General features: G+C 46.2%; 2 protein-coding genes across 3 annotated transcripts in view; both read right to left on the reverse strand.

Annotated features, from left to right (window-relative positions):
• hoxb3a (homeobox B3a) overlaps positions 1 to 20,079 on the reverse strand; it is an 84,618-nt gene that overhangs the window by 41,275 nt on the left and 23,264 nt on the right. For both annotated transcript variants that reach the window (XR_008830761.1, XR_008830760.1), the window contains exon 2: positions 10,718 to 11,101. The gene's annotated coding sequence lies outside the window, so the exon portion shown is untranslated. The remainder of the gene's footprint in view (positions 1 to 10,717; positions 11,102 to 20,079) is intronic.
• Positions 1,769 to 4,388, reverse strand: hoxb4a (homeobox B4a). Its single transcript, XM_056408127.1, has 2 exons — positions 3,620 to 4,388; positions 1,769 to 2,120 (listed from the first exon to the last, which is right to left on the reverse strand). Exons 1-2 carry the CDS (start codon positions 4,080 to 4,082, stop codon positions 1,807 to 1,809), a joined length of 777 nt encoding a protein of 258 aa, XP_056264102.1. The 5' UTR covers positions 4,083 to 4,388; the 3' UTR covers positions 1,769 to 1,806.

The raw sequence follows: 20,079 nt of genomic DNA on the forward strand, positions 1-20,079 counted from the left end.
GACTTTAACAATATTATATGCTGGGAATGTTTAGAAGAATATGAGGAAACCCGGAATTCTGAGAGGAGGGGGAGGGGGGGATGGGTGGGGGGGGGACAAAAGAGGTTTGGAGAGTTAACCTTTTAAGCCATTTATTTAAATTTCTATGAACTATTTACAAATAATAGGAAGGTATATAGACACCGAAGCGGCATAAGCAGACTTACACTCATCGGAGGAGGTCACACATGTTCAACAACACCACCATCATCGTTATAGTTATCAATAATCATAGAGGAACGGGATCTTTGGAATGTAAATAAAAATAACAACAATTAAAGGAGGAACAAGAGAGACAGGAATTAAATGTGTTAAAATGAGTGAGAGAGAGATGAAAGGCGAGGAGGGGAGAGGAAGTGCGCGCGCATTTAATGTGCGGAGAAAAGACAAAGAGAAAGAAATAGAAATAGAAATAGAAAAAAAATAGAAAAAAATAATCAACACTATTCAGACATGCAATAAAAAAGTCTCCTTGTTTTCCTGAATGTCCTCGACCGGAACCATCGGGTGTAATTAAATTATTTTTCTTCCTTTCTTTTTTTCCCTCCTAATTTAAAGAAAATAATTTAAAATCTTACACATACAAGAAATTAATAGGGCTTTTTATTGTATTGCAGGCAATAATAATAATAATAATATTAATATTAATAATTCTCATAATAAACTCGAAACACAATTTCAGCAAAAATATTTTAAAAACTTCATTTAACGGGAAGAGAAAATAAGAGGACCAAAGAAACAATAAAATATATTTATATTTATATATAAGTAGAACTGAGGTAATAGGTAGTACATTGTATTATCGTGCTGCGTGTACATGTGTCCTCGAGCTACCATGCATGGTTTTGGTTTAGATATTCCTGTCCTTTGTTTATGCAGATCCATAAAGCTGCTCTCTGGTTCCCTGAACACAACATCACGACACCAACAAGCCACACACACACACACACACACACACACACACACACACGCACACACCTTGTCTTTGAGAAGCAACGGAAGAGAAAAACAATCAATACTGAATTTAAAAAAAAAATTATAGCTCTTATAAAGAAAATGTAAAAGCTATATTTTGTCGTCAAACGAAAAGATAAACAACTGCCTGGTGTCACACCGGGTCACACCGGAGGGTTTACGTGATGGCGGAGTGCTATAAGGGACGGACCGAGGGGTGTGTGCGCGTGTGTAAGAAATACTTCTCTAGACAAAACCAGAGTTCCATTTATTTGGTTGTGGTTTAGGGAGGGGGCGGGGCGGAGGGGGTAATGGGCGCGGCTCACCCCCTTTGCTTTGTACCTGCAGAGTAAACATGACAAATGGGGCCCGAGTCTGGCATGATTAAAGATGAAGACGAGGATCCATCTTCACCTCACCAAATAAAATAAAAAATAAAAAATGAATGCATATACGCGCGGGGCCCATTATCCTCAGCCTATACGGTCACGGAGAGGGAGGGAGAGAGAGAGAGAGAGAGAGGGTGGGAGAGAGAGAGGGAGGGAGGGGAGAGTATAAAAGACATATATAAAAGCCGGGAGGGAGAGAGAGAGAAGAGGAAGGGGAAAGCAAAAAGAAGCGTCCAGTTCTCCTTCTTCTCCTCTCCGTGTGTTCATTTCACCGGTTTATGAATTGGACCCCCCCCCCCCCCCCCTACCACGTCATAACGTCCTGTTATAGAATATAACGTCAGCCCCCTTCAGAGCACAGGCGTTATTCCGGTCACAGCGCGGCGTTCAAGGAGCCCCAAGGAGAGAGAGGGCCGCCATGAGGCTATAGGGGCCCGGCCCGGTTCTGGGAGCCGGTTAGAGCCTGGGAGTTTGTGTTGTTGTTGTTGTTGTTGTTGTTGGTCCCGGAGCGGACTTTGGTGTTGGGCAGCTTGTGGTCCTTCTTCCACTTCATCCTCCGGTTCTGGAACCAGATCTTGATCTGCCGCTCCGACAGGCACAGCGTGTGCGCGATCTCCACTCTGCGCCTGCGCGTCAGGTACCGATTGAAGTGGAACTCCTTCTCCAGCTCCAGGACCTGCTGGCGCGTGTAGGCCGTCCGCGAGCGCTTCGGCTCCCCGCCGGTGTAGTTGGCGCTCACTGCGGGGCAACAAGGGGGGTAAATATATAAACATCAACAACCGGAACCACCGGAGGGATACAATATAAACGACTGGTGAAACTCCAAAATACAGCCACCGGTCATAATAATAACAATGGCCACGGTGAAATGAATGATTTAAAACGATGACGTATTCAATCATAAACATCACAGGGTAGCAAACCACTGATTTCACATCCTTCAGGAGGACGAACTGCGCATGCGCAGCTCGGAGAAGCAAAACAAAACGTCACAGAGCGTTACGAGCATCAACCGGGAGGACGACATGGCCGTAACCTTGCGGACCCGTAAATGACTACAACCCCCCCCCCCCTCCCCTCTTTCATCCCACCACGAACATATGCTCCCATGCACGCGCAACTCGTTTTGTCTCACTATACGTTCACGTGAACGGTTGCGTTTTAGGTGCACGCACGTTGTCAGGTGTAACCCCCCCCCCCCCACCCCTTTCTCAGCACACCCAGGCTGAGATCGGACCGCCTCTATAGGAAGCTCGACCCAACCCAAACAACAACAACAACAACAACAACAACCAGTCAGCGCAGCTCTGACCCATGCATGGGCATTATGGCCTGGTATAAACTGATAGACAATAAATGTGTTTGTGTGTGTGTGTGTGGGGGGGGGGGGGGGCACTGAATGGCCGACTGGGTGATGATCAAACGCGCCGCAGTCTGTTGACAGCAGACAGAACTGCGACAGAGAGAAAGACAAATAAATAAATGTCGAGGAGCGAGAGAAGCTCCCGGTGGAGGGAGCGCGTTGCCGGGACTTTATAAAAGTGCACATCACTCTTTCTCTTTCTCTCTTTTGTTTGTATGTGTGTGTCGCCCTCGAGCAGAACTCCCGGTTCTCCCGTCGCGCGCACACAGAGGAGGCAGCGGGTCTCTCCGCGGGACCCCGCCGTGATGCACCGGGAGCGATTCGCTTTTTTCCCCTTTCTTCTTTTTACATTAGCGGTTTAACGGCCGAGCTCCATAAACATGAATATTTCAGCTGCCCATAAAACTTGTGCCTCCCCTCGGAACAACGCGCGCGGGAGGAAGGCTCGGCCGAGTAAAGTACACCGTTTATACAACCCGACCACTTAAAATCAAATTACCAAAGCATAAAAAAAGCTAAGTTATGGGCTCGCGCCGAGTTGTCATAAGGCGAGGAATTAGAGCCGCGGAGCCGGAGACCGGAGAACCGGACGACTTCAAGAGGCGCCGCGGCGGAGAGGCGTCATAAAAATTTATGGAGGTGTAATTATATTGGCCCTGCAAACAGACGGTCGTAAATCTTGACCCAAGGGCTACTCTCCTCTGCTGGTAGCGGGGAAACAGGGAGGAGAAGCCCGGGTAGAGTCAGCCCGAGGACCGGGAGCTGACTGCATGGCCGCACAAAGGCGCAGCGAGAGAGAGAGAGGGAGAGAGAGAGAGAGGGGGGAGAGAGGGAGGAGGATGAAGAAGAAGAAGAAGAAGTTTGCAGCACTTACAGATGTTGACATGGACTTTCTTCATCCACGGGTAGACCACCGGGTCCTTGGCGGGGGACGAGGCGGCCCGGCCGTGGGGCGTGAGGTCGCAGGTAGTCCCGGGCGGCGGAGGCGGCGGCGGCGGGCTGGGCGTCACCGAGTCGCAGCGGCCGCTCCGCAGCTCCGGCGCGGGGGCTGCGGGGAGGACGTGACCCCGCGGGGACATCACCACCACCGAGGCGGCGGCGGCGGCGGCGGGCTGCTGCCGGCACGGCGTGTACGGCGGCTCGCCGCGCGGCGGCGGCGGCGGCGGCGGGTGGAGGTGGTACAGGGAGTCCGGCTGGAAGGCGGCCGCCTCTGGCCGCGGGGAGCCGTAGTAGTCCGGCGAGTGGCTGGGCAGATAGTCGCTGTGTGAGTACTCCTCGCACGGCGGGAACTTGGGGTCCACATAGTTGGAGTTGATCAAATAGGAGCTCATGGCCATTAATGTCAGTCTTTTTGTGGAATTGCACCTACTCGGAAAATATATAACTACAATTTATATCTCATCCCTTTACTCTTCGGTTATTCCCTGTTCCGTTGAACCCTCCTACTTTTCTGTCAAGTGAACAAAGTTAAGAAGCCACGTGACGGCGGGCCGGCCAATGGCGCGCCTCCGAGGATGAATCCCGGATAAGGAAATGGGATTACTCGTATACACACACACACACACACACACACACACACACACACCCATGCACGCTCACACGCGGCCCCCGCACGCGCATCATCATATGGCCTCCGTTTGTGAGCATTCAGAGCCTCCCGAAGCACCGCTCCCTCCTCTCTCTCTCTCTCTCTCTCCTGTAGATCCCTCCGCCACATGTCGGCGCTCCGGTTCGAAACCAAAAACCGAGGGCACGCGCGCGAGCAACAAGAGTATACAGTATGACAAGTCCTCCCTCACACTCCCCCCGCCCCCCCCATTCCCCTCCCTCACCCTTTTGTGTTGTTGTACGCGCCTGGCTTTGACTTCAAAAAGAAGGAGAGAGAAAAAGAAGAGGAAGAAGAAAAAGAAAAACAAGTGAAAAAAAGAAAGTGCTCGGGGGATTTAAAGTGGCGCCTGTAACGCGTGTATATATTTGCGCGCGCGCGCGTGTGTGTGTAGACGTGCTTGCCAGCTTTTTCCCTTCTTCTCCTTCTTTTAAATCTCTAATAACGGCGAGTGGGAGAGAGAGAGAGAGAGGGGGGAGAGAGGGAGAGAGAGGGAGCTGCGCGCCACCCAGCGCCGCCGCCGCGTGTCAGAGATAAATCTGGCTGCTTGGGGATCGATAGCAAATTCATCAACTAATTCAGGTTCCACGCGGGCCTTCTAAATCACCATGCAGACCCTGTTTGCATCGGAGAGCCCGGCACAGGTTGGCTCTGACCCCCCCACACACACACACACACACACCCTTTGAGTGTGTAGCCGTGTTACCGTGCATGAACAAGCAGGACGCGTTTATTTATTTCTCACCTCCACTATCCGACATCAACATGGAGGGTGTACACCCACACACACACACACACACACACCATAAACAAGAAAGTAGAGTGCACGGGCTCGAACGTACACGCTGCGCCAAAGTGTGCGCCAAACTCACACGCGCAGCTTTAGAAGAGGGAAGAAGAATCACACGTTTGCATTCTGACACGCGCCCAGAAGCTGCAGGAACACGCACACACACACACACACCACACACACACACACACGCGCGTGCTGCAACATTTCTCTGCATTTAACCCATCCTTAGTTATAAGAGCTGCAGTGAAGCGCCCAAGAAGCAAGGGGGGTTGCCTGCTCAACTCAACTTCACCTTGCAACTACTAATGGGAGGCAACGATCGAACCCACAACCCCTGCAGGGAGGACCTCTTACCCTCTTACCCCACTGAGCTAAAGCCGCCGTCAGTCTCACTCAATGTCAGTCTCACTCTTGTGTTTTCTGAGCATCAACGGAACAAAATGGCAGAATCAGCTCCAGCTCCAGCTCCAGCTCATACGTGAGACTGACATACGTGTTCTATCTAATAAATACATTTTAAAAAAGGAGTTATCAGTGAGGCTCAAGGTGCGCACACACACACACACACACACACACACCCACACACACAGGCAAGATGATGGAGATATCCAAGTCCTTTGTTTCGAGAAAATTGACCGTCTCTAAATCGAAACCTTAACCCCTCCCTCCCTCTCACACCCCCCCCCCCCCCCGTTCCCCTAGATGAACAGTGTACAGTCGACCGCATCAATTTTTCAACCCGACAAATAATAAATAAATAAATAACAAAATTAAATTCAACCTTTAAAACTGGGGTGAGATGATCGAAAGGCATAACAAATAAAAATGTAACTCGCATCGAGTTCCTATCAAAGGGGAACAGAAGCGCGCGCGCGCGCGTCACAATGCAACCGGCCACATATTCGTGAGATGAATTAATCCGCACGTGTCAATAATGCTGATGGGTGCACGCGACATTTTTTTTGAAAATTATTATTATTATTATTAACCTTTCCACAGTTCCACGTGTGAGGCAGCGGTCCATAAGGCGGCTCGCGGCCCAGCAGCGAGCCGCTCAGAGGCCTCTCCTCCGGGCCCGCGTGCACGAGCCCCCGCTGCAGCCGGCGCGTGTACATCCACTATATACTCCCCTAGAAGCGAATTTGTGATTGTTGCAATGATGGTGACACAAATCCGGATCTACAGGGTAGATATAGAAGACAGCGGCTCTCTGGAGGCGCGGGGGGGGGGGGGGGTCACACACCGAGCTGGACTTTTATTGCTTTTCATAATAAAAACAACAACAACAACAACAACAACTGCACACTGGAATATTCCCATCCGTCTGCACCTCGACAGGAAATGAAGTTATATTAAATAAAAGAAATAGATAAGGACACATGAACATAAACATCTTCGCGGGGGGTGGGGGGGGGGGCATTTTCAGCTTCATGAAAAAAATAAAAATAAAGGGCATATTGTTTAAAATGTAATGTGCATTGATTTAAGGTAGAGGGGAATAGTACAAACGCATACATTGTGCCCAGAGAATTAAATATGATTTATTATAGGCCTTATAAAATATTATAATGTGTAAAGCGATGTTATAACACAGAATGTATAGCTTGGGGATGTTTTAACACATTTCAATATGTCCTTGTCTCTCTCCGTTTAAAACAAATGTTTTATTCACAATGAAAAAGCTCCTCACGCTCTCATCCACGGAAAGAAACAACACAAGAAACAGAATGTACATTGTTGTGATGAAACGAACCAGAACCGACGGACAGAACCTCTCCGCGACGCGACGGCACCGGGACCATCCATCCATTATCAATACCGCTTATCCTCATTATGGTCGCGGGGGCGCTGGAGCCGATCCCAGCTGACATCGGGCGAAGGCGGGGGACACCCTGGACAGGCCGCCAGTCCATCGAGGGCACATATAGAGACATACAACCATTCACTCTCACATTCACACCTATGGGCAATTTAGAGATCAATTAACCTGCAGCATGTCTTTGGACTGTGGGAGGAAGCCGGAGAACCCGGAGGGAACCCACGCTGCCACGGGGAGAACATGGCACTGGGACCATTTCATGAAAATAACTTTTTTTTAAAGACAGAAAGAAAGAAAGACAGACAGACAGACAGACAGATCGCTTGGCGGCCAATCAGAAACGGTTCTGACTAATTTGACTGAAGAACGGAGACCAATGAATACATGAATAAATATCACTCACGGGAAAACATTCATTACAGTCTGTCCTAAAACAAAATGAAAAAAATCGGACCCAAATGAATTAAAAAGGAATTTGACTAAAACACCGGAAGGTCTCTATCTTCTATCCATCTATCTATCGCTCTATCTATCCATCTATCTATCTATCTATCTATCCATCTCTCTATCTATCCATCTCTCTATCTCTCTATCTATCTATCTATCTATTTAGAATCATAAATGATATATTGTCCATATTTTCTTGGCCATATTTCCCCGGTGTGTGTGACACATGTCTCTCCTCTATAATCTGCTGAAGGCTATATTGATGTTCTCTTGTTTCCGTGAATAAATACATAAATTAAAAAAGTTCAAATCACCAAACCGGGCTTTTCCCCGTCTGTCCACCGGCCCCGGTACCGGGTCACCGGTGCCCTTCGCTCCGATCCCACCGTGAGCGGCCCAGGTATGTGGGCGTGTTTTGGCCTTGACCCCAACTACTATAGGCCCTATGGGGGGAGGGGTGTGTGTGGGGGGGGGGGGGGGGGGTATCTCAGGTATCGATCAAGGTGTGTGTTGAGTCTGCCTGCGCCACTTCCCCGGCCCTCTGTCAAGTTTGTGTCAGCATGGAGGCCCCGTTGTTTACCGGCTGCAGGTATAGAGGTCAATGCGCTGACACACACACGCGCGCGCGCACACACGCACACACACCAGAGGAGATGTTTAGATTGCAGAGATATGGGAAGAGCCGGGTTCCTCACCACAGTGCGACATTGTTCCATCAAGGCAATAAAACCGAGGGGCTTATACACTTATCAGAATCAATTAGCGGTGTATTAAAACCAGCTTTTCTCTGTGGCTCATCCAGATGCCATTAAAGAGAGAGAGAGAGAGAGAGAGAGAGAGAGAGAGAGAGAGAGAGAGAGAGAGGGAGGAAAAGGTCAGTCCGGTTTGCAGCTCCAACACCAAATGAACAGCAGCCCGCTGTCTTCGGGGAGCGGAAGCGGAGCCGGTGGTGTGAATAAATAACTTTACAGTCACTCACACATTTACGACCTGCTCCTCTCCGCAAAGTGTGTCCCGTCAGCAGCTCATACACACGATGTCTCTGGATGCGGAAATAACGCTCTTCTGGGCACATGTGCGACGAGCCGTCGGCGGGACGGACTCATCGTGATGAGCTCTGATCTGTAGGTCCAGATGTGGAGACATTGGTGTACATGCAGCTGGGTATTTATAAAGCATGTGGAGTTATATGTATTTTACTTGTGATGTATATGTATTTTTATTATATTTTCATGTGTTGTACTATCTGGATCTGGAGTCTGAAATACGGAATCCGCTGCTTTAAAAATATATAAAATATTGCATTTTCGTAGATGTATTTAAAAAAATGTTTTTATATTATTATTATTATTCCAACGTTGGGACACAAAGAGGTTAAACGGCATTATGTGCAACGACCCACTTGTCAATGTGGTGAAATATTACCGAGTTGGAGGAAAAGAAGAAAAGAAGAGAAAAAGAAGAAGAGGAGGAAGAAGAGAAGAAGAAGCTTTCGGGCCAACAAAGAAGAAGAGAAATGATTTTTGCTCTTTTGTGCAGTTTGAGAAATACATCGAGCTCCTTCCCCTGTTATTGTTATGCAAAGTGTTCAGACAGCAGGTAACAAATGAAGTCGGCCTTTCCCTCCTTATGGCAGTCAGGATATATAAATATATATATATATATATATATATGCATATATATATATATTTACATATATATATATGTACATATCATATGTGTATATATTTATATATATGCTATTTAAATATATGTATATTAATAGTAATACTAAATATATATATATATATATGAATTAATATATATTTATGAATAAATAAATAAATAAAAATATACATTAATATATATGTATACTGCTTCATATATTCAACACTAAATACAATTCAAAATTCCGCAGATGTTGCTCCATTGTTCCGTAAAGTGTCCAAAACGTGCTCCCTCCTTTTTACCCTCTTACATTTTTTTAATCTTCCGGTTCTGGAGGCCAAACGTCTCGAGGCAGAATTAAATATATATATATATACGAGTACTGATATATATATATATATATATATATATCAGTACTCGTATTGGTTGTCGGTTCTAAACAAACGGCCTCAGAACCCGGACCACGCAGCACCGAGTCCAAGAGGTGCTGCGTGGTCCGGATGTGACCAGCTATTTGTGTTGATGGGGCGCGTGCACGATGCGGGGGGGGGGGGGGGGTGACATTCTGCAGCCAGTTAATAAACAGAATAAAACGGCACATTAGTAATCAGCAGGGGAAGTAAACAGCTGGAACCACGGGCGCGCGCGGCCTGGTGCGTGTGGATAATAATCTGGTAATAACCGCATAATAAGCATATCACAGAAATCAGAGCAAGAACAACTCGATTTATTAATACTGTGTGTTTTCCCCCTTTGTGTCTTAAGTATTATAATAATAATAATAATAATAATAATAATAATAATAATAATAATAATAATTATTATTATTATTATTATTATTATTATTATTCCACAAGTGGAACATTTCACCAACGGATTTCTTTGCAGCTATTTGTCTTCTTTACTTATTCAAAAGACAAATAACATGTAAAAGACAATATGAAGCAATAGAGATGCCATGCTATTCAAAATTATTATTAGTATTATTAATATTTAAATATTGAGCTATAGAAAGCATGTTTAATAATTTAATTTAGGACGATATGGGAGAGAAAGTTGCAGCTGACCTTTAACCTATCACAGGCCACGACCCTGCCTTCAACCTCGGTGGCATATTGGTTGTACCAATGTGTGTGTGTGTTTGTGTGTGGTTATGGTAAATATACGCCGTATCTAAAAAGCTCCATCCATCTATTCATCTATATATATATATATATATATATATAGGAACATATATACAAATGTCCATTGGTTTTTGTATATATCTTCAAATATAAAACACGCTAGTGTCAGTGGAACAAGAGGAACACACAGCAAATGCTCCATTATGGCCCCGTGACGTCATCCAGCCCCAGGTGAACAATTACCCTCAACCTGCATGATTGAAGGCGCACGGAGCGCGCGCAGAGGAAACACCGTGTAGGCCGCGCTTGCACAGACCATCATCGATCAACACACACATATATAAATATATACGTTGATGAAGTTGTTATAACCAAAGGGCTCCTGGCGACAAGAGGAGGAAGAGGAGGGGGTTTGAAACACGTGGTCTTCCCCTTCCTCCCAACATGGGCAAAGCACCTGCCAAACACACACACACACACTTACACACACTTACACAACCATATGCGTATGAGCTTCTACAAGACGGTGTACTCACTCTTCTGGAGCTGCCCGTGGATCTCCTTCCCGGCGTCGCCATCACGTCAAGCCCCCCCCCGCCCCCGTTGTCGGTGCACGTTCCTCTTCTGCTGCTTCTTTACTTGTCCAACAAGTCCGTATCACGTGTTCCACTCTTCTTCTTCTTCTTCTTCTTCTTCTTCTTCTTCTTCTTCTTCTTCTTCTTCTTCTTCTAATCTACTTCTCTTCTTCTTCTAATCGGCTTCTCTTCTTCTTCTTCTTCTTCTTCCTCTCTTCTTCTTGTCCCCAGCCTCCACCCAGAGAAGCGTTCCCGGTTCAGCCTCCGCGCGTCCCGGTTCTCCGTCCTTCCCTCTCTCCGGTCTTCCGACGCCACAGGTTTGTTGACCTCTTCGGGGCTTCGTGGCTTTAAGGGAGGACACAAGAGGAAAAAAAGAAGGAAAAAAATCGCTGTCATTTCGGGTGGACATCCCCGCTATAGCACGCGCGCGCACGCGGAGACGCGCCTCACTCCGTGTCAACAAGACGGAGTGTCGGAACCGCGTCGCTCGGAATCCCGGGTGAATAACCCTTTTTTATTTAGGACTATTTTTTTAACAATGATAATCCAGCGTGAGCGACAAAAAATACCTAAAAAACAACCGGACCGGAGCGCTGCGACACCGGCACCGGTGCGTCCCCGTGCGTAAAGAAGAAGAAGAAAAAAAGAGAAGAAACCCAAACCGAATTCACGTTCATTAATAAAGGAGAACCCCCCACCCACCCCCTCGCCCCACGCGCGCGCGCGCGCCCGCGCCCGCCCGTCGCCGGTGGCCGTTCGGAGTGTTTCCCGGTGTTACAGCGAGCAGATTGCGGCGGGGCTGAGGGAGCCGGAGCGCGGCTGCGGTGTGCAGACTGCGGGCTCTTTAAGGCGCAAAGTGTTGTGTGTGTGCACGAACTCAAGTTTTTTTTTCTTCCTCAAATGAATCTGCCAGTTTGGCACACTCTTTGTTTAACGGGCGAGGCGTGTCACTGCGCGTCCCCGGTACGCAGTTTAATATTGGAGACGCGCTGACCTCCCGTTCACCCCGAGCACAGGCAACCCCCCTCCCTCTTCCCCCTCCCTCTTCCACACCCTCTTCCACCCCCCCACCCCCCTCTCTCTCTCTCTCTCTCTCTCTATCTCTCTCCCTCTCCGCCGACATTGAGCTGGAGTCATTACTTCGAAGAAAAATGGCCAGTAGACGTGAAAGAAGGAAGGGGGGGGGGTCTTTCTCTCTCACACTCCCACACAGCTTTTTTTTTTTTTCCTTCTTCTTTCTTTTTTCTTTTCACCCAGGATCATTTCTCCCTTTTTTCCGTTCTCCTTTTGTTGGAAAACAAATATATAAATGACACCAACGTGTGCACGCGCTCACACGTGAACCCGCAACAAGAAGTAAAAAAACACAGAGATATTTTTTGCAGATAGAAAAACAAACGTGTTGCGTTCGCGTGAGCGCGCACGCGCGCAGAGATATCAGGTGGATTTATATTGACGTCGAGTCCCGCCGGTGGGTCTTTATACCGAGTTAACCGGGGGGCCACCGGGCCACACGTATCCCGGGCTCTTTGACTTCCACGTGACCACGTAACCATGTTACGTTTTTTAATATTCCATTTAATTTCACCTTTCACTTTTTATTTTTGGGTGCCCAACACCTCGCGTTTTTGTTGTCCTTATTTAAAGATAACGACGCAGCAGTGTTTAATAAACCGACGGGCGCGCATGCGCACTGCCTTCTGAATTGAGTTAATTTGGGAGGAAGACCGATCCTGTAACGTAGTTATTCCCCGATTATGTTTTTATTTATTTATTCTGCGTGTTTAAGTCAATAAATGGATTATTTGTTTCAATTATCTTTTTTTTGGCACTAACTTCTCCTTAAATTTCTCCTCCCGTTTTACCCATAAAGCACAGCGCCAACACTTCGTGTCTGAGAATAAACGACCCGAGGCTCATTGTTGAGGTCCGAGCTCAACAACATTGGATTATTCCTTTATATGACCACTCAAGAGCTTCTGTTTATGCTGAATTATTGTTTGTTAGATTTTCTGTGAAAAAGCTTCTGTGAAAAATCACATTTTCTATTAAAAAAAATTCAACATTAATAACAGTTAGGACTTAGTGCATTTAGTTCGAGGTGAACATATACAGTTGAGCATATGATGACTATAATTATCATGACAGTATATACACTTTATAAGAGAGAGAGAGAGAGAGAGAGAGACAGCAGTACATAAATGGTTTGAGGCTCATTCTTAGTTGGAAAAGTAAACAGGGCTCACACATTAATCTTGCAGAAGAAGATCAAATAAGAGGAGCAATATTTCGTAGATGCTTGAGATAAGAACAGAGTTGTGACAGGAGGAGCTGATAAGAGCAAGAGCTGCAACCTCCACACAAAATGCTTTGGGGATTTATAAATAGCTGCTGGCTCCAAGCATAAAACCACCACTTTACAACCACTAATCACACACACACACACACACACACACACACACACACACACACACACACACACACACACACACACACACACACACACACACACACACACACACACACACACACGCACACACACACGCACACACACACACGCACACACACGTCCTCTATTGTGTCGTAAATAATGGATGTGGCCCATTTTCTTTTAAATAATATAGACTGTCGCCTTACTCTGAACATTTAGTTTTGCATTGTATTGTTAAGATCTTTGTCAATACACGATCATATGGTTCTAACATTGTTATTATTATTATTATTATTACACATAACATTGTTTTTTAAACATTTTAGTCAGTGTATTTTCGTTTAGACCAGGTCAAAAAGCCTAAATGACAAAAAGGCCTAATATCAGCATACTTTCTCTTTCACCTCAGTGAGCTCTGATTAGAATAGAATAATAATAATAATAATAAATAACAATACAAATAATGATAATAGTAATAATAATAAATAACAATACAAATAATGATAATAGTAATAATAATAAAAAATTATAATAATACTAATAATACTAATAAAAATAAAATAATAATAGTAAGAATAATAATAGAATAATAATTGTCTTTAAAAACGAAAATCCAGTGACTCCATATGACATAAATGTGTTATCTGGTGTGAACAGAATGTGTAGCCAAGCACCTGCACCCCCCCCCCCCCCACTCCCCTCCCACCCACCCACCTCCATGTCACCGAATACCTTCCGCCCTCCCGCCACCACCTTCAACCCCTCCATTTTTCCTGCCTTTCTTCTCCCTTCATCTCTCCCTCTGTACACCGCGGTGGAGGGGTCTGTGTGTGTGTGTGGGGGGGGAGGCTGCAGCCTTTTGTTACCGGGGAAGGGAAGGGAAGGTCAGGCCTTCACCTCTCCTTTGCCTCCTGCTATCATTTCTCTCATCTGTAACCCCCCCCCCCTCTCTCTCTCTCTCTCTCTCTATCTCTCTCCCCTCCCTCTTTTTTGTGTGCCTTTGACGTACAGCAACTAGGGGCCTGGAGTCGAGGGCGGAACTCACGCCCGACGGTGAACTGCTGACCCTTCAACTCCGGTGAACCCCAGTGCTGCCAGCCGACTGTCGGGCTGGGACACCAGGCCGCCTCACGAGGCCAGAAAGACACGAGAAAGGACACGAGAAAGGACGTAAGGAATCGACGAGGAGGCGAAAGCGCTCCTCACTCGCTCGCGCGCGGGGCTAAAGTGGATTAGCGGTTAGCTTGTTGCTCTCTCCGGCGCGCGCAGCCGAAAGGAGGCGCGAGTTAAACCACAGCGCCTCTTAAAGATGGCGCCTCTTCTTCTTCTTCTTCGTCTTCTTCTTCGTTGTTAACCTTCCTCTCTCCACCGTTACACCTAAAGTCAGACGAACAGTCGCCATTAATCAACTCACGACGGCGGCGGTTGTGACAGTTGTGTGTTTGGACAGCGAGAGTTTGACGAGGGATGGTGGGGATTCAAAAGGGCGGGGGGGGGGGGGGGGCGTGCAGGGGGCTCCTCGCGCAGGTCGTCGCTGCCCTGGTCTGAAGCGGGCTCTGGTGGCGGCGCGAGGGAACTGCACCCTGTCGTGGAGTCAAAATACGGTTGCTTTAGTTCATGGCGGGAAACAGTGAGCCAGAAGAAGACTACCGTCATTACAGCAGCAACGACGACGACATATTGTTGTTATTATTGTGATTATTGTGATTATTATGAATATTATGATTGTTATAGTGCCATATTAAGGAGAATAATTGTAATTTGTGTTCATTATTAAGTGTGCCATATTTGGGAGAATATTTGTATTTGTTCTCATATCATTTTTATAATAAATATTATTATCATAATGAATAGTAGTGTTATTGTTTTTGCCATGGAGCTCGAAGTAATTATTGTGTGATTATAAGTCGTATTAGAATGATAATAAATTCCTATTATTATTCTAGCGGTCTAGCGTTCATTAATTTGATAAACAATAGCCCTGGATAATAATAATAATGTAATAGTAATAATTTTGTAATAGTAATAATTATGTAATTGTAATACTGGTAATGTAATTGTATTAATAATAATAAACATTTGAGGACCACAGTATCTTTCTTCACTATCAACAACCCACTCTGAACATATTGTATAATCAGCTACATGCGTTATGGCAGATGTATCATACAATATTAGCAATTTTATCGGCCTCGTCATAACCCTTAACCCAAAACCCAAAACCCATAATCCAAAGCAAACACTCCGATGAAGGACTATTGATTCCAAACAATCTGGAAATAAAACATACATTCATGTCGTCGCTCTACTTAAACCGCCAGTGGCCACATGTTGTATTTCCTCTCCTCTATTTCATGTTGTTCGATCATTCCCGTGATGCTGTTCGGGTTTTCTTTATTTACCCGACCGGCCTCATTTACATGTGGAAGTTGTTGGTTAGTCCGAGGTAAACATCCCTCTGCTCTGACCCGGAAATGGGGGACACGGGTAACACAAACAGCCAGTTGTTCATCCCTTTCCCCTCCTGTTGTGTAAGTAAACACACACACACACACACGAACAAACACACGTTCGCAATTCAGTGTGATGCTGTGTGCTGTATCTTCGTTTACCCCCCCCCCCTCCCCACATCCTCTTCCCTGCGCATGCGCATCGCTGTGCGCGGCTCGAGTCTGTCTGCTGACCTCGCGGTGACTCCCCTGCTCGTGCATTATTCATGAGGCGAGGCCGCGCGCCGTTCGCCCCGCTCCCCGATCAGTATGCGCGAGGACATTAAGGCCCTCGCGCAAATGCCCATTTAAACGCAAAGCAATCACGCACGACGAGAGAGAGAGAGAGAGAGGGAGAGAGAGAGACAGAGAGAGAGAGATTACACATGCAAAGGAACAGCTACTCTTTTTTTTCTTCTTCTTATTTTAATAGACTTGGCCTCACAATATCTTCGCATACAGCCGCAGTGGTGACGTCACAGGCCGCAACATATAGCGTAAACTAAACGAAATGTACATTACAAACAGATGCTCTCTCTCTCACTCTCTCTCTCTCACTCTCTCTCTCTCTTTTTCTCTCTCTTTCATGCCCTGCCAATAAACCCACCAAAAACAACAAAACACACCCATTCACTCCCACGTAACACTCTCTCCCACAGACACGCACACACAAACAAACACACACACACACACACACACACACGCTGGCAAACACACCTTGAGCAATGCAATGAAAACAGAGAATAAAGGGCCCCATTGCACTAGTTACTCCCCCCCCCCCCCACACACACACACTCATCCTCGCCCGCGCACGGCCCCGTGGAGCCGCGCTCGGCGCCTCCTGACAGCCCCGACAGGTTTCAAAGGAGCGCGCGCACATAAACACACACAACGCGCATAATGCGCATAATGCGCATAATGCGCATAATGGCGAGGCAGAAGCTGCCCTGTGTACATAAACGTGAAACAGATGACACACGCAAGCACACACACACACACACACACACACACACACACACACACACACACACACACACACACACAAAGGAGCTGCTGCACCTCTCCGCGTGTCGCTGCCTCTCTCACCGTTTGCTGTATTATTCCAACAAGAAAAGCAACTTCAATGTGTGTCACGCGTGTCCTGTTTATGTGTGTGCGTGTGTGTGTGTGTGTGTGTGTGTGTGTGTGTGTGTGTGTGTGTGTGTGTGTGTGTGTGTGTGTAAGGCCGCGGAAAGGGCAAATAGAGAGGGGGGGGGGGGGGCAGGGAGAGTCCTGTATCATCATTACAAGGAGGAAGTAGATGAAAAATGAAATGTGGAGTTTCTTTTTTGTCTTTTTTGTCTTCCTCGTCTTCCTGTTTACTGGACTGAAACTTCCTCAAGGACCCAGGCCACTCAAAAACACGGACACACACACACGCACACACACACGAACGCACGCAAGCACCAACACACAGGCCCGTTATCTCACACCGGATGTAGAAAACTAATTTCACGAGGACATGCGTTTTAAAATCTCAGCTTTGTGCAAGATTAATAAATAATATTTTTTTATTATTAGTATTACCGTCACCACTGTTTGTTAATAATTTTCAATATTTTTTCTATATTTTGAAATTACTGAAAAAAGAAAGAAAGCCTCAGAAAAACGTTTGTTTAATTAAGTCTGATATTTTATTCAGATATATATTATATAGTTTATTACTGCAGCCTGGAATGAAATACAGGGTTTTTAAATTTAAAATAAAAAGGTAAAAATGTGGTGACATCTGTTCATCTTTTATCCATCGTTTTACCAGAGGAGGCTTTTACTTTGAAAAATAAGTTGTTCTCTCTCTCTTCTAAATAATTGATAGCGTGTCTCTAAATATCGTGCGTGTGAAGCTGGGGAATAATCCTCGTTGGGGGGCGGGGGGATCCCCAGACTGGGAAGGCATCGTGGGGCCTGGCGGGCTGCGGCTTCCCTTGCGTGCAAAGTGAACGTTATAAATGAGAGTTTGAGAGCACGCGGAGGGACTTCCGGGAGCAGAGGCCTCCTCTTACTGCTCTTATTAGCGCGAGGACACCGGATCAACGGGGTGCTCAGGGCGAGGAGGGGCACGCTCATGTACTTAGCCGCTGTAAGAGCGGCTTAGTGCGGCGCGGGAGCACCCGGGACAGCCATGTAATCACATCATAATAATACTTTTTTTTTTAAACTTAATTTGAGAGCGTTAGATAATATTACAACTAATTTTAAAATTACCACAGCTTGTGTACAGACATCTAGAAAAGTTTATTTTTATTTTTTATATATAAATAAATTCCTCTAAACATTTGTTGTTGAATAACACGCACTATTTTTTAAACGAAGCTTCTAGCAGAATCCATCATGGCGGAGTGATATTATATTTTCTACAAACAAGAATATCTGCTGCCAAATTCATTTCAAATGACTACAAAATAATGATATGTAAATTGTAATATTGCGTTTTAATCTCAAAGCCAAACTTCAAGGTTGTCCTGAGCTCTTTATTATAAGTCTCAAAGTGACGTCACCACCGCGGGGCGCATCGACCGAGTGCTTTCAGAAGAAGTTTGAAGCTCCACTCCGGTATCTCTGCCGGTGTGACAGGAGACATTAAACAATTTACATGAAGGATCTGAGCAAAAAGAGGCGCGCGCGCGCGAGGACAGCGCGACTGGTTTAGCCGGCTTTCTGACAGCTGGAGTGGCGCTTTGAGACCTCGCATCAGTGTGGAGGGATAATAGAGATATACAATGGACACTCCCCAACACAGCCAACACGCGGGCTCATTATTATTTCATACCGGTTGTTTTTTCCTTGGCGGCCGTGCGTTATAACTAATATTGTTCTTGTTGGATTTTACGCATGCCATGTCGCATGAGTTTTTGTTTTTTACGGTTTTAAATGTGGCTGAGGTGTCCATTAGTTTCGTTTAACTGAGAGTTGTGGGTGTCACGTGGCCTCATTAGCACTATTTCCATAAGTGTGTAACGCTCTTCAGACGGTTTCATTTATATCTTTAATCGTTTAAGAGGTTTTAAGGGTTGAGAGTTGTTTTCCCCCGCTGATCCATTTCTGATTAGCAACATGTGATTGACTCCAACACTGGACATTTACTTCGATCTAAAATGACATATAATGTAATGTAATCTATTTTCACATCATAGTTTTTCTGTTTTTCTTCTCGTCTTTTCCCCCTGGAAGTTACATCTAGGTCCATCCGAAAGCTATAGACGTTTGATCTGAAAGCACTCCAACAAAAGAATCTCCAGTTAAACGCATATGTGCGTGGGTGCACACACGTGTGTGTGTGTGTGTGTGTGTGTGTGTGTGTGTGTGTGTGTGTGTGTTTACTGTGCGTCAAACAACAGGCCAAAAGCTCCGGATGTAAAACAACCTGCGGTGAGCCTTGGGAATGTTTGTATCGTCCACCCTCCTTTTCCCCTCACACCCATCCTGCTTGTAAAATACAAGGACGGGTGTGTGTGTGTGGGGGGGGGGGGGGGGGGTTGAGAGGACAAAGATTGTCTTGTACCCATGGACGCATATCACTACAGTCTCTCTCTCTCTCTCTCTCTCTCTCTCTGTGTGTGTGTGTGTGTGTGTGTGTGTGTTTGTGCGAGTGTGGGTCTCCTTGTCCATATACTTCTTGGTTAGCACACACAGGCGCTTTTCTCTCATTGGAACCGTCTTTACGCACAAAGGCCGTGCGTAAAGACGGGACAGAACAAGCAGCGATATGAAACCTTTACACTACACACACAACACACACAACACACACCACACACACAATACTAATGATGCAATAGAAGAAACTTCACTTCACAAAATGACTGCAATGTGTCCCTATATGCAGCGAGGGCGGGAGAGAGACACAGCCATCATGCGGACCGTAACAAGTAAACAACAACATCTGCTGTGGATCGGCTCTCCAGAGTGTCATTGTTAGAAAGATGAACAAACCATTGTTTATATATATATATATATATATATATATATATATATATATATATATATATATATATAAAGGAAGGAAGAAGCTCGCGATGAAACCTCGACAGTCAGCAGCCTCAACATCATTCTAACGGATCCCACTTTTTATTTGAGGTTTCTAAAAGCCTCAAACGCCGCACAGTCTCCTCATGTGCCCATGCGCCACCATTACGCACACGCCAAAACGCAGAAGAAGCGCACCCCAACGGCACTTACTTGCGCGCGCACACACACACATACAATGTAGCATTTCACCCACATCTGTGACGTGGACCGGCCGTCCGGTTCACGGACCATGAAACCAAACAACGACCCTCAAACGCACCGGAGCTGCGTGGCGCTCAGCGAGTGCGTCAACACCACAGCACTCCAGAGTGACATGGTAATTACACAGCTCTCTCTCT

This window comes from Pseudoliparis swirei, chromosome 23 (assembly GCF_029220125.1).
Source record: "Pseudoliparis swirei isolate HS2019 ecotype Mariana Trench chromosome 23, NWPU_hadal_v1, whole genome shotgun sequence".
Taxonomy (NCBI): Eukaryota; Metazoa; Chordata; class Actinopteri; order Perciformes; family Liparidae; genus Pseudoliparis; species Pseudoliparis swirei.